The sequence below is a fragment of the Balearica regulorum genome, chromosome 3 (genome assembly GCF_011004875.1).
Source record: "Balearica regulorum gibbericeps isolate bBalReg1 chromosome 3, bBalReg1.pri, whole genome shotgun sequence".
In the NCBI taxonomy this organism is placed as follows: Eukaryota; Metazoa; Chordata; class Aves; order Gruiformes; family Gruidae; genus Balearica; species Balearica regulorum.
The window spans coordinates 109,273,116-109,287,709 of record NC_046186.1 but is presented as its reverse complement, the minus strand read 5'-3'; the positions used below and the strand labels follow the sequence as shown (position 1 = coordinate 109,287,709).

General features: G+C 37.2%; 1 protein-coding gene across 4 annotated transcripts in view; it reads left to right on the top strand.

Moving 5' to 3' along the window:
* FBXO11 (F-box protein 11) overlaps positions 1-14,594 on the top strand; it is a 77,565-nt gene that overhangs the window by 46,193 nt on the left and 16,778 nt on the right. For all 4 annotated transcript variants that reach the window (XM_075749434.1, XM_075749433.1, XM_075749436.1 and 1 more), the window contains exons 5-11: positions 1,358-1,487; positions 2,549-2,632; positions 2,715-2,847; positions 7,832-7,938; positions 8,037-8,148; positions 13,159-13,265; positions 13,351-13,488. In XM_075749434.1, the coding sequence (XP_075605549.1) occupies positions 1,358-1,487; positions 2,549-2,632; positions 2,715-2,847; positions 7,832-7,938; positions 8,037-8,148; positions 13,159-13,265; positions 13,351-13,488 (811 nt within the window). The remainder of the gene's footprint in view (positions 1-1,357; positions 1,488-2,548; positions 2,633-2,714; positions 2,848-7,831; positions 7,939-8,036; positions 8,149-13,158; positions 13,266-13,350; positions 13,489-14,594) is intronic.

Genomic DNA, 14,594 nt, shown 5'->3' with positions numbered 1-14,594 from the left:
CTCATTATCTTGAGAAATATTAGATGTGCTGCATGAGATGCTAGTACAAAAGAAAAATTGAAATGTTGGTTGCAATTAGTTGAATTAAACCAGTTGTATTTTAATGTGTCTGGCTTACTTAAGCATAATTTGTTACTTGTGAATATCTGATTATATGTGTTAAATAGTAAAATGTTTTTGATTCTCTAGTAGTGTAGATACTAGTTAAATAATGGCTGGGTTAAAAATTAGTGAGGTATTCCTTCAGTAGCCACTCCTTTCCTTCTTCCCCTCTTTAAGCTTTTTCATGTTTCTGCGGAGACTATTCCTCTACATAAAAGAAGAAACACATTTCTTAATGTTAAATGCAAATTTTGTCTAGTGTTACTTAGTTTTGGGCTTTTTCTGGTTGGTTTGATTTTTGTTTTGTTTGTTTAGTGGTTGGATACTCGGGCTGTTTTTCTTCCCGTATCAATCCTCCCTACCCCGAGTTAGAGAGCTTGAATAAATGGGATCTAAATCTGCATTATTTTATAAGGGAAAAAATATACACTTATTACGCTGTTTCTGTTAGTCTTTATACTCAAATATTATTCTTGTTTCTTGGGTTTTTTGGGGGTTTGTGGGGGTTTTATTTTTTTTTTTTTTTAAATAACATCACAAAAGTGCCTTCCCCCTCGCCCCTCCTGTCCTAAAGACTGTTTTGGGGATATCTTGTTAGATGAATTACAACTGCTGGGTTTCAGCAGCATCTTGTAAGTCTGGGCTTAAGATCAGCAGGCTCAGACACTGCAATTATTTGTATTCTGGCACTAATCAAAAAGAATCCAATTGTTGTGTGCTTTGTGTGCTATTTTCTTCTTTTTAAGGCACTGTAATCTGTTCACTGATGAGCTCTTTTTGAAATACAGTGCATCATTTGTTCTCTGTGAATGTGTTTTTTCAGCTTTTTTTTTTTTTTTTTTGGCAAGGTGAGGAAGAGGTGGTGGCACACTTTGTCTTAAGTTTTGTTATTCTTGTGCTATTAGCCTTCCTAAGTGTTGAAGCAATGCTATATTTAAAAACAATTAGACTCTGATTGCACAAACTGTAACTGCTTGAATTTCTTCATGGAAATTGCATGTTGAGAACTCTGTCACTTGGATCATGAAACACATATCAAAATTTTTCTTAGAAAAACACAGAAGTCAGTCCAATGGAAAAAAATGTTTTGGAAGTATTTTAAAGTGGTTGGTACTGATCTTGGTGAAATTCACTGTCACAGACTGGCAAATGCTGTTGGAAAACCCCCAGTTTTTAAGGTTTGGTGTGTTGTATTAAAATGGAAGAATAATCAGAAATACATTAATGTTCTTTTCTGCTTGCCACTTCTGCTCAGGAAAAGATTGTACATGGAAGTATTTGAGTACACTCGTCCAATGATGCATCCCGAACCTGGTAAATTTTATCAGATTAATCCAGAAGAATATGAACATCCAAATCCCTGGAAAGAAAGCTTTCAGCAACTGGTAACAGTAGTATTTATTTATACTCCAATTTAAAGATGGTTTTTAAAAGTAAAAGCCTCAACTCCTGAAATGTGGGTGACGATAGTAATTATTTTGGTTTTAGACTTTAAGGTGATGGTACTGAGGAGGTGGGGAGAGATCCCTGTACTGTGTTATACAGTAGGGCAATATCTGAAGTTATTTCCTGTTTTAAGGCACACTTTAGGGAGAGACATCATGGTAAAGTGGGGCACTTGAGCATCCAGCTCTTCTATCTTGGGTTTTCCTCGTTTTTAGCATCACTGAAATTACATGGAAGAGGTTGTCATGGTCTGTTGCTCACAAATATATTGTTGTTGTCATATATTATTAAACCAGTGTGCATGCCGGTTATCAGATTCGTATGCATCTTCCTCTAGTAAACCAAATGGTATATTGATAATACCACTTGGGCTTAAGTAGTGATTTACAGCTGACTGACTGAAGCTAAACAAATTACCTTTAGGGCATGTGATTGAACCTCTGATCCAAAATGTCAAAGGTATTGTAAGAATGGCTGGGCATGATATTTATAAAATATAAGTAAGGAAATAAATATCAAGGTGAGTGTATAATACAGTGGTGCATGTAATTGGTTAATGAAATTCTGAAGCCTGTTGAGGACAAATACTTGACTTAGTTTCTTTGTTCAGTACTTAATCAAATGTGACGGTATAGGATTCTTTTATCCTCACCATATAAACGCAGTTTGTTTTGTGGCAAGCTGCTAGAAGAATCAAAAGATGGAAATAACATCTGTTGTGGAGTGGATAAACGTACACAAAGCTTTTCAGTCACTTTAGGGGCCTTGTAGCTGTGTAAGTAGGTTAGCTTCTTGGTTTGCTTGCTCACTCTTTTATGCTCAGAATTTTTTTGGTGTTGCCATTTCAAATTGGGTGCCTAATATGGAAGGTCAGAAAATGATCCTTAGTTCCTGGAACAAACTGATATCAGCAAATGGCTGCGGATTAGTAGGATCTCTCATCTGTGCATTCAGAGCTACCTGTCTGCAAGTTTATCATAAACTATTTTCCTTGTTTCAGTACAAAGGAGCACATGTAAAGCCAGGTTTTGCTGAACACTTCTACAGTAATCCTGCAAGATATAAAGGAAGAGAAAATATGTTGGTATGTTTCTAAAGCAGCTCTTAAGAATATTTATATATCTTTGCATGGATATTTCTCTCTAAACCTGTCCCTTTTCTTCTAGTATTACGATACCATTGAGGATGCTCTTGGTGGAGTTCAAGAAGCTCATTTTGATGGACTTATCTTTGTTCACTCTGGTATATATACTGATGAATGGATATATATAGAATCTCCAATCACCATGATCGGTGCAGGTATTTAAGCAGAGATGCTTTTTCTCAAAGTATGACTTCTGTTAATTGCCACCTTAATTACAAAGATATTCTGGTGTATTAAATATCCACTATAAATGCCCATCTTTCTTCATCAGCCTAGTAAATAAGTATTTTCTGTACAAGTGTCACTAACTAAAAAGTAGCTGATGCTTCAGACTGAAGTACTGTTCTCTGCTTGTTACTTCTTGGAATAACTTACTTATCTTTCTATTTCATTAGGAGAAAAAAATTGAATTTGTCAGAAAGTGTACTCAGTTACATGACTGCAGTTGAAATTTTCAGGTGGTTCTTATGAAATTTGTTTATATATAACCTATCTCCAGAGTAGAATCCAGCAGTGGGAGCAAGCCCAAATTAGTATCTGTCCCATTTTCTTCAGCATCATAATTCCATCTCAAGGAAGGAAATGAGAGCATCAAGCAGAAAGATTGTGAGACTGGAGGTTCTTTCTCTATACTGTACGTCTCCAACTGTTCCTCTGAAGGAGAACCTTTATGGAGAAGGAAGTAAGACTTTCAGAACAGGAAAGGTTTAGGAAGTTAATACACCTGTCTACAAACTGTGGTGCTTGTGGAACTGTTTGCTTGTCCTGTCCCTACTGTGAGCATGCTAATCCTCAGTTGCACGATAGAGTGGTAAGAATTTAGACTGTCTTAATGTCTGGTAGAGATCTCAGTTAACAGGTCTCGAACCTCTTACTCCTGTGGTGACCCAGAAATTAATTGCCTTCTGCCTGCTTTTTCTGAGGTACAGTCTGTCTGGGTTGGTTGGTTGGTTGGTTTTTGGTTTTGTTTTGTTTTTTAAAAAAAGCCCCTCTTCTCAGGTATCTATTTGTTCTGCATATCAACTGCTTTGTTCTCGAGTGAACTTATTCTGGCACTTCTTGCCTGGGTTTTGCAGTCTTGGCAGTGAGAATGGTTTTGACCAATGCAGTCAGATTGTTCCAGTGTCAGTCTTAACACTTGTCCCTGCAGATCTGCAAGATGCAGCTGTGTTAGTACGTTAGTTTGTCAGTTCACAACTACATTTCTAGAAGCTAACATCCTGAATGTCCCCACTTACAGTGCTTTGGTTTGTGTTGTGGAGAGGTTTTGGAGCACAAACTGGATTCCTTTCAGATGAGACTAATCCAAGAGACTTGTTCCTGGAATACTCCTACTGCACTCTAATAGTTGGTGTGCATTCAGTCAGAGGGACCAGGCTAGGGCTAGTCCAAAGTCACAGTCTCTTCTGCCCTCCCTGTCCTGCAACGCACGTGGTATGGATGTCTGATTCTCAGCGCTATTTCTCTCTGTAGCACCACTCCTGTCCTGCTGTAGTGCTTGCTAATGCAGACGTAGCCTCAGACAGGTAACAGAATACCCTTGGCTTCTGTCTCAGATAAGGAATGACAGTAATAGATGCCAGTACAAACAGGGCAAGTCATATTTGTGAAGTGTTTAAAATCCAGAAGAAACTGGATCAGCACTGTCCTGAGATACAAAATTTCTTCATTACTTCTTGAAACGGAATCTTCAATATCTGGTTAAGTTTCTGCATGTTCTCCGGTTCCTTTTACGTTTTGAAAGACCCTCAACTTTCCTTTCCACTGGAATTAACTGTTTTTCTGAATAACTTAGGTTATCTTAATTACAGTTCTTTAAAAGCAAGGGATCTGCATTATGTATTTCTGTAACAGAATAGCTGTCTCGGGGAACAAAACCTCCAAGAGGAATCCAGAAATGCTAGATATATTTCAGTTTCTGGCACTGCTGTCTCTTCACTTCCTTAGACTTTCTCCACTGAATGGTCAGTGACATTGTAGAGGGAGTCAATTTTCATTTGCCTGGAAAAGAAAACAAATTAAAGTGAACCGCTAAGCCTTGGAGAACTACCTCTTCTCTGTTCAGTCTGGCATGCTTTTCAGAATGGTAGGATTAAGGCAGCACCAAATCTCTGCAGTTCTACTCAAATTTCTTTAATAGTTTCTTCTGCTGACTTCTGAAGAAGCACAGCATTATTAGAAAGGCAGCATTACATACCTCGAGCTTTCAAGAACCTTCTTTTTCCTGTAAGCAAAATGTTCTTACAGAATGATGCCTGGTATTCTAGGTTTGTTGTTCTGTTTAATTTTGGGGTTGTTTCTTTCCTTAAGAAATAAAGGAAGGAGTCAGGTTCAGAAGGGAAGCCTTTGGAAGTATTACTAGTACTGTGGCTTATCTGAACTGTCAAGTGAGAAGCAAGAGTTAGAGGTCTTGTAAGGAAATTGATGCATCTGGTTGAGGGGAGAGAAACACCTATGAATTTCTTAAAAGAATTCTGTTTTCCAGGGTTGGGGAGGGTGAGGTTGTGTGTGTGTGTCAGATTACTGCAGGAATACAAGCCTTCCATGGGGTGCTCCATCTCACTCAAGACACGAAGTCTCTTGTCTTAATAGCTGAATTTCAGCAGTTGCACAGACATGTGTCCTGATCTGAGAATCTTCACTGTGTGTTTTTTCTGTATTTTAGGAGATATGTTTTCCATTTGACTTAAATAATGTGCAAGTAAGTGAAAAAGGGATTATTAAAGAATTTTTCCAATCAAGACAAAACATTAGTAAAAACAATAAAAATTATTGTAACTTTAAGGGTAGAATAAAATGGTAAAGAATGTCATAATTAGGTGTCTTTTTTGAGTGCAAGAGAACTTTCACATGCTGAACTCTTCTTTAAATACCCATTCTGCATCTTTGAATTGAAAATTATAGACTAGTTTGGAGCGGTGTTCTTTGCTGTAGATTTTACAGACTGCAAGATTTAAGAGGGCCTCTGCATATTTTTGCCTGACACGATTGAACAGGGTCACAATTATTTCCTGTAGAATCCAGTTATTTTGCTATTAATGCACTGAAAAGTGAAATTGTTTTATTCCTCAAAAGGAATAAAAGAATTCTGAGGCAACATCCAGCTAATTTTTAATTTTTTAGGCAGTCTATTATCAGAGGCTTTCTGTTACATTATTCTAAATGGTCTCATCTTGGTCCTTAAACTGAGCATGAATAGACTTCTTGGGAGCTATGTTTTGCTTGCTTACGAAATTAGTGGCCCTTTTTCTTTCTTTCTTTCCCCTTTCTTATACTGGTTTCTCTCTTCTAAAGTGGTGTAAACCAAAAGCTGAAATATAGATACTTCTCTGGATAATTCTTTTGTAAAGATTCAATGGGATGTTTCAGAGAATTTCTTTGATGCATTTAGAATTAAGCCAGTGCTTGAGCAGGTCCCCTTCCTTCTTCAGCCTTTTCCTGAAGGGGATCTAAATGCAGTGTTCTTACTAATTGACATGTTCCATAATGGGCATTCTGGGACCTTCCAAACTGAGACCTGCAAAGTAATTCATGCGCCGAGAGGAAGGAGATGTCTGTACAGAGTATCATCCAAATGCATGGCAAACACTTCCAAGCACAATTCCACAAATCTCTCTGCTTTGTTTGATAGTGTTTCAGAGCATCTAGTGTGAAGTGCAATTTTTTCTTGCTCCCCCTAAGAGGGGGACATATTCTGATATTGATTTATGGCTCTCTTATTTCTTAAGGACTCCATTTATTTTCTGGATTTCGTTCACCTGCAATACTGTGGTGCCGTTCTTTCTCAGATGCTGAAGTGTACTGATGTGTATATGCCAGTGCATTCACATCATGGTGAAAACCAGTTAATTACATAGAAATGTTACTGGGCCACAGAAAAGTATTTTGTATGATGATGCAAGTCTTCATCAAAGCCTTTTTTAGTCGTTATCTAGTACTAAGGGAATAGTGGTATGATGAAGAGCTAGACTACCTTAAAATATTTGCAGCTCTGCAGTAATGAAAGCAGAGATCTGGCTTTTAGATAGTGGGAACAAACTGGATAATGATGTAAATGTTGCTTCATTCTGACTGGCACCTTTCTGCCTGAGTGATAAAGAACAGGACATACCACTTGTCTGTACTAGTGTCAACAGACAGCAGAAAAAGATCTGCTGGTGAGAAATCCTGTGCGTAGGCTCTTCAATAAAATACAGAATTTAGGGCAAATATCTGGTGACGTTCGTGTGTCTCCAGTTGGAAATGGTTTGAAATTGCTATCAGATTAATTTATCTGCTATAATATGTGAAACTTCCATATTTACATTTTGTATATTGAGGAAGGCTTCTTCTGGCTTGCACATTTAATGTGCAGATTTGAATTGAACAAGCTATCTTGCTTGTGATGAATGAGCATCATTGGATTTATACCGGTGTAAGACTGTTGTTAACTTGTGCTCCCTCTGCTGGCTGTTGCCATACCAATGTAAACATTTCCTTCCCTTGGATTAAGGATAAAGAATAGAGCAGAGCTTTGCTGTTGACACAGGAAATCAAATTGCAGATTATGGGAACTTGCAAATGAACCATTTTGAAACCTTCTGTACATACTTTCAGCAGTATAGTTCAATCTAATTTTACAAGATTTTGTTCTAAAGAATAATGAAGATAGCAATTCAAAACTGAATCTTATATTTGAGAAGTGTGGGGAGGTCACTCATAGGTCATGAGCAGATTACTAACTAGTTGTTTAAATTGGTTCAAATTAGTGATGGAATGCATGTATTTAGCTTTAATAAAAGGGTTTAGAATACCAAAATAAATTGTACTTAGTAACAGAATTATAGTGTCTCCAGACTGGAATCCATGTTTAAAACTGTTAATTCAGGTTGTAATAAGTAGTAGTCTAAAACTAGCTCTGTACAAGAGAAGATTTTTCTCATGGTACTATATATTAAACTGCTGCAAGATTGTCGTAGTTAAAGACTAGTTTCTTCATTGTCTTTGAAACTTTCTGTTTTAAGATTCTTTTGACATGAACACTATGTGCCAAGAATAGTGTTCATTTTCCTTTGTGGCTTTGAACAGAATTCTGTAGGTTTTTGAGGATTTTTGTTTTCAGTGGCATAAACTAAGACTTAATAAACATCTTCTTTACAGCACCTGGAAAAGTAGCAGATAAAGTTATAATAGAAAACACTAGAGATTCCACCTTCGTTTTTATGGAGGGTTCTGAAGATGCCTATGTTGGATATATGACAATCAGGGTAAGAATCTAAAACTTGGGCAGAGCTTCTAATAATTTCATTTTAATGCCTTAGCAGTTAAATAAATACAACATTGCTGTGTTGTCTTTCTTTTTCAGTTCAACCCTGATGACAAATCTGCTCAGCACCACAATGCACACCACTGCTTAGAGATTACCGTGAACTGCAGTCCAATTATAGATCACTGTATTATTCGAAGTACTTGTACGGGTTAGTGGGCTTTTCATTGTTTGAAATTAACACTCTGTTTAAAGTTACTTAACTAACCAGGGCACATGGAAGCAGCACACAAATTGATTATGATCACTATTGGTATATTTTGGGTTTTGATGCAGGTGTTTAATACAGGCCTGTAAGCCTTATTTTCCTTGAAATGGCATTATTACGGTGACTACTTTGTGTCCAAGACCTTTGTGATAATGTATACTTAGTCTTCTGTTTGAATCAGTTTGGACTCTCTGGGCAGTTAATTTAAAGCCTGAAAAGTGGCAGTTTATATAAACTTACCTGGTTTTGGTATATATAGTTGCAGCTGGCAGGACAAAGCATTTGAAGGGGGCACACATGGGACTTTTACATGAGGTTCATGTCAATGTGCGTTATTGGGATTGATGGCATTAAAACAGTCATGAGCTGTAACTGCTAAGCTAAGTTCACTTTCCTGTCATGAGTGGAATGATTTGACATAGTCAAGGTGTGAGTTTCTGGCTATGCAGGCAGAAGAAATGCATACTGTGCAAAGTTAGACTCATTTCACCATCAGGGATAATGAGGAATTTATACCACCTGATTTGGGAAACATTGACAGTCTAGATTCAGGAAAGAAAAGGTGAGAGGCTGGATGGCAGTTCACAGCTGTTGGTAGGAAGATGCAGTAGTTCATGATCACTAGGCATAAGACGTGGCAAGTTTAATGTGTTTGAACACAAGCAGATGAAATGGAGTTGGAGTGTCAGAAAGAAGTAGTACAGGAGAATTCAGATATTGAGTCTTTGCATGGAAATGGCAGTATGAACTTCATATACCTAAATTCAGCTAGTGAAATGGAGTGGATCTACCCAGCAGGCCGTGCATAAAGTTTGCTCAGCTCAACGTAAAGGCAAGGAAACAAGGAGATCTTCAACTAGATAGAAAAACTACACTTTTCTGGTATGAACTATAGAGGAGGGAATTCTGCAAGGAACTTATATGTACCTTGTAGATAAACATATGCTTTTTCTTGGAGGTTTTAGGTTATAAAACACTACTTCACTTTTGATCAAGGCAGCTCTGTGCTTTACATCCCCATCTGTTTCATTGGAGACATATCAGCTAATGTGGGGAAGTGTTAAAAATGAAAAAAGAGGAACAAAGGACAGCTAGCTGCTTTCAGTATCTCGATTTCTTTGTTTAATGCTAAATAGCAGGAAATTGAATTATACGAAGAAAATGTGTTCTGAAGGTTCCTATATACCAATATTGGGGACCCTGACAACAAATGAGAGGAATTAGTTTCATTTCTTGGACCATATTCAGCTTGGTTACAAAAGTAGTTTGAAGAGCTGCATGGCTTCATACCGAAACACGTGCTTGTAGATAAGCTAGTAGGTCTTAATGTTTTGGTGAAAATTGTTTATTAAAATGAAGCTTTAACTTTTTTCATGACCACTTTCCACTATGGCAGACTATTTCTGAGAATTTTGGACTTTTGCCCTTTCGATACTCTAGACTTCTGAATTTTTGCTGTGTTGTATTGTTGCTTCTCCTTACAAAGTTAAAATTTTTGGTCAGTTTTGGAGGCTGTGTGTAGGCTGTACTATCATCACTTATTGATTATTAATTTTATTGACTTTTTTTAATCCTACCAAGCCTTGCCATAACCTACTCAGGAAGTACTGAGCATGTGTAAAAAGGGAGGAAGAATGGCAGCCTGCCAGAACAGGCATTTACTGTTTCCAAGTCAATGACATCTGAAATATTGATCCATAAGCATTCAAAAATCTCTTCCGTAGCACATGCTTGATACCCTTTCTGTAGATCTCCTAATTGCATTAAAGCATATTTCTACATTATGTCATATGTAAAGTTCTTAATGTATGTAATATGTAAAGATGGAGCTATGGAAGTGTGAGTGATTTAAGCTGGAGGTCTCTTGCTGCCAATCCAAAGCATCTTTGAAATAATTTAAAATAAAGTTTAAATGGCAAGATCCTGAGTCTAGAGATTCTATTGCATCCATTGTAGAGGAAATCTATATTAAAATCTTCCCGTTGACAGATAAAACAAGAGATGGATGGCAATGTGCCTTTTTTAAGTATTGCTTAAGTTTTTGCAATCATTATATTCTGAGCAAACAAAGCCTGAACCAGTAATACATGTGCTTGGTACTCTAAAAGGACCAATTTCACACAATCAATAGTGAAGTCCAGTGAAGTGAGTCAGAATAAAGATTGCTTTCATGTAAATAAGCAAAATGTGATAGAGGTATGCTTTTAGAACATCACACTGGGTTCCCAAAAATCTACAGTTCCTTGGTGTTACCAAAAGAGGTAGAGGAAAGGGGAGTGAAAGCAATTATGAAATGTAAGAAAACAGAAGTTACTAGCAGTTAATATAAATTGGGAACACCCCAGCCTCCGCCCCCCCCAATATAAACACCCCAACAAAACACCCCTGCCCAAAAGAACTTGAAAAACAGGGAACATATAACATCTGCTAGAAGAGACACAGTGATTGTCTTAACTTGGGGAACAAAGGGATTTTTAGCAGTGATGCTGATCCATCATAGATAAGGAAGAATTTGAATGGCAAAGTGTTGTGTAATTTTTGTTCCATATTTAATGAGAATAGGCAGGAGTGATAAATGTGCTCATACCCTAGAGGGATAATGAAATACGTTCCACTCTTGACAGTAACTGTGGATGAGGTTAAACAGCTGTAAAAATAGACATTCTAAAATCATGCAGGAGTTTAAAAAGAACTGGCCAGGAAATCTTCTGGGCTCCTATTATGTATCAACAGTAACTTGAAACCTGGGTGAGGTGGTGTCTGTTCCTGGGGATGGGGGCATGGGGGAGCTGAAACAGGATGAAGCATGGCAAGTAGTACTGCCTATTGATCCTGGGTAGAATAATGCGATTGAGAATTTAAAATTTATGATTGAAGCAAATTAATGTGTATTTACAGAAATTTATAATGGTTGTGTCACACAGTTAGCATTTTTGATGACTTCATTTGACTAAAAGGAGGTAGCAGAGGATAATTACATAGATCCTTGAAAAATATTTGACTTCAACCAACAGTATCTTAAAACATCAGACTTTTACAGAGTTACCAGAGCACACATTAAATAGATGAAAAATAACTTGCAGGGTAATTATAAATGGTTTTTTTTGTGGCTATTTCAAAGATGACTTCTTGACTTTAAGCAACTTTATCAATGACTTGCAGAGAAAAAATAAAATGCATATTGATGAAATTTGTAGGCGATGAGTACTTAGGCTATTACAGGTATCCAGGAGGATGGGTTGCTACCCCCTTTTTGGAAGGTGCACTCTCAAATAATATGCACAGTAGTGTGGACAAGTGCGAAGTTATACACACAAATCACTTTTGTTCCTAGTTTTAAGTGATAAACGTCTCTCCTGGGAGGCCAGATTCCTGGGAACAGCGAAAAGTGTCATTGTGGGTAAACAGCTATATGTGAACCCTTGTGCAGTCGAGTGGCCAAAAGAACTAATGCGATCCTTAGTTATACCTGTGGGGATATTGAGCAGAAGTAGAGAGACTGTATTATGCCTCTGCTTAGTCCTGCTTCAGAATAAAGTGCTCTTGCCTAGTGTCCATAGCAACATGTTGAAAATTTAGAAGCAGTTCAATGAAAAGTCCTAAAAGATAAAGCAGAAAAATTCAGTTGTAATGAAAAACATACTGACTGTAATTTGTTACTTTATCAAGGAGAAGGCTGGAGGAGTAAAGTGCTTGCACTAAATACATGCATGCATTGTCATACACTGATATAAAGCAAACCAGTAACTGGATGCTAAAGCTGGAGGAATTCAGATGAGCAATTAAAGTGTAAATTAACAGGGTAACAACCCTGTAACCAGCTAACAAGCTTTATGATGGTTTCTCAGTTGTTGGAAGTATTCAAATCAAAATTAAATGTGTTTTTAAAAGATATGTGTTGAAGTTCCTGCTACTTAGAATTGAAGCAGGAATTAATTCAAGGAATTATTATAGCCTGTATTATTCATAAGGTCAGTTTAGACAATCAAAATAATTTCTTTAGGATTTAAAAAAAAAAAACCCTCTGTAAATGAGTCTATGAATTATTAAAGTATAGTCTTTGTGGTACTATGCTAGAAGGTAATTTAAAAACTTACTAATAGAGCATGTACTGGCTTGCTTATTTAGTGATGTTTAATTGCAGGGAAGGTGTGCGTTGCATAGGCCAGGTACCCTGAGATGAAGTCTTACCTTTCTGAAATCACTGTGAATCTGCCATTGATTTTTAGTGGCCGCAGAATTTCATGTTTTCATACTTCAGGGAGTTGAACTGATCTGATCAAGTCCTGAGCAGTCTGAGTCTTAGTTGCCTGAAAAGAGTTTGTTATCTGGGTTATGGTATGGTAGCTGAAATCATCCAAGGAGCTTCAGCAAGGAGCTTTGTAATTCAGTTGGGAAGAGACCTGTTGGTTTCTGATGTGTAGTTCTGTACTCAAGATTGTGCCGTTTGTCTCTTGCTCATCTTTAGGTAGACAGTGTGTCTTTTGTATGCTACAAAATTGTTATTTGTTTGGGTACTTTGAAGTACTGGGTTATGAAAGTTTAAAGGGAAGTAAAATAAGGCAGTAATTAGCATAGAATTTTATTATTTTTCTGTTGTCCTTTGTCTGTTGTGAACAGTCAGTATACAGTGGGCCTAACGTAGGGAAATAAATGAGTGAGGACTTTCACAAGCATGAATTATTATATAAACTATTGTCTATGCTGGCAATCATACACAGCTGCGTAACCTTGGCAGGGTGATTTTAAAGCAACTCCTACCTCGGTTTTTTGCATCTGCAAAATGATGACATGAGTGTTTTTTCTGCCTGTGGCTTGTACTGCTTTGGCACTGTGCACGTCGAATCTCTTTTAAATATCAGTTCACGCTAACTTTTCTTGCAAGAGCACTGCCAGACTATTTATAAATACACTATGCTTTGAAGCTATGGTAACTGTACTGTTTTCTTCCAGTTGGCTCTGCAGTATGTGTTAGTGGCCAGGGAGCTTGTCCTACTATTAAACACTGTAACATCAGCGACTGTGAAAATGTTGGACTTTATATTACAGACCATGCACAGGTATTTTTCGATATCAATTTCTTCACTTTGATAAAATTGTTTGCTGTTCTTGGTTCCTGTCTTAATTTACACTTTTATTTCCCAGGGAATCTATGAGGACAATGAGATCTCCAATAATGCATTAGCAGGGATTTGGGTTAAAAACCATGGAAATCCCATTATCAGACGGAATCACATTCACCATGGACGTGATGTTGGCGTTTTCACTTTTGACCATGGCATGGTAACGTATATGTTTTCTTTTGAAGAAATAAGTACAGATGTTGCATAGCTGTCTTCAAATTTTGCCTGTCATAGAAGAAATATTTAAAAAAACCATGCTTTTACATGTGAACAGATACTTTAAAATATGCCTGCTGTTCTTCTCTTGCCCTTCAGTGGGCAACTTCACTTTAAAGACAATTTCAGCTGAAAGAGGTTTAAGCAAGCTTTTTGCAGTTGATTGGCAGTCTGTTACATTGAATTATGTTGCAGTGACAAAATGTCTCTTGAAATAGGATGTAAATGGTAGGCTTACATTTACACTATTGCTTCATTCTTTTTCCTTTGAAATGGAACAAAAAATAAGGTGCTGGAAGACTTAAAAAGTAAATGCTCTGTGGAGACTTAATCAGTCTTCTTTTAATGCTAAATCTCTGAAATGGTATGTCCAGCTTCTCTGGGAAGAGGACCTTTCTAGCATGGAGTTAGCTGTGGAATTTTAACACAGAATTTCATTTCAGAATTCAGGCCTTCTTTCATAAAAATGTTTGTTTCTTTGGGATGAAGGTGATAACTTGTACATGTAGTGAGTAATGAGTTTGCATGGTCCTTGAAGTAAACAGAATGGATTTTTGCCACTGAAGTAAAAGATTATTATTTGCTGATTTGTTTTAGCAAGATATTCTGCATGTTTTCCAAACAGTACCACATCATTGTTTTTCCTGCTTGAATGACAAAGTCCCAATTCCCACCACCCATCTGGCAAAATGAGCAGTTTTCTTCTATTCACTCTTAAAATTACACACATAAAAAGTACAAAATGTGATCAGAGTATGGTGAACTAAATGTCAAACTAAGTAAGGGATGCTGAAGTTAATACTGCTCGCTGTCAGATCAAGCGTAATGCTCAAAATCAACGTGATTTCAGATTCCCTCTTGCCTTTACAAGGATCCCACAGGATTTGGTTATCTTGCTGTAGGTGTTGGATACTGCAGGATGTGGATTGCTTGTAACTTCGGTGATGGGGAATAATAGACTATATAGTCGCTTCCTTTGGGGGTTGCATTTTTAAAGGTGCTGTAGGTAAATAAGAGCCTCTTCTCTGGTGCTGTGCTGCTACTGTAATG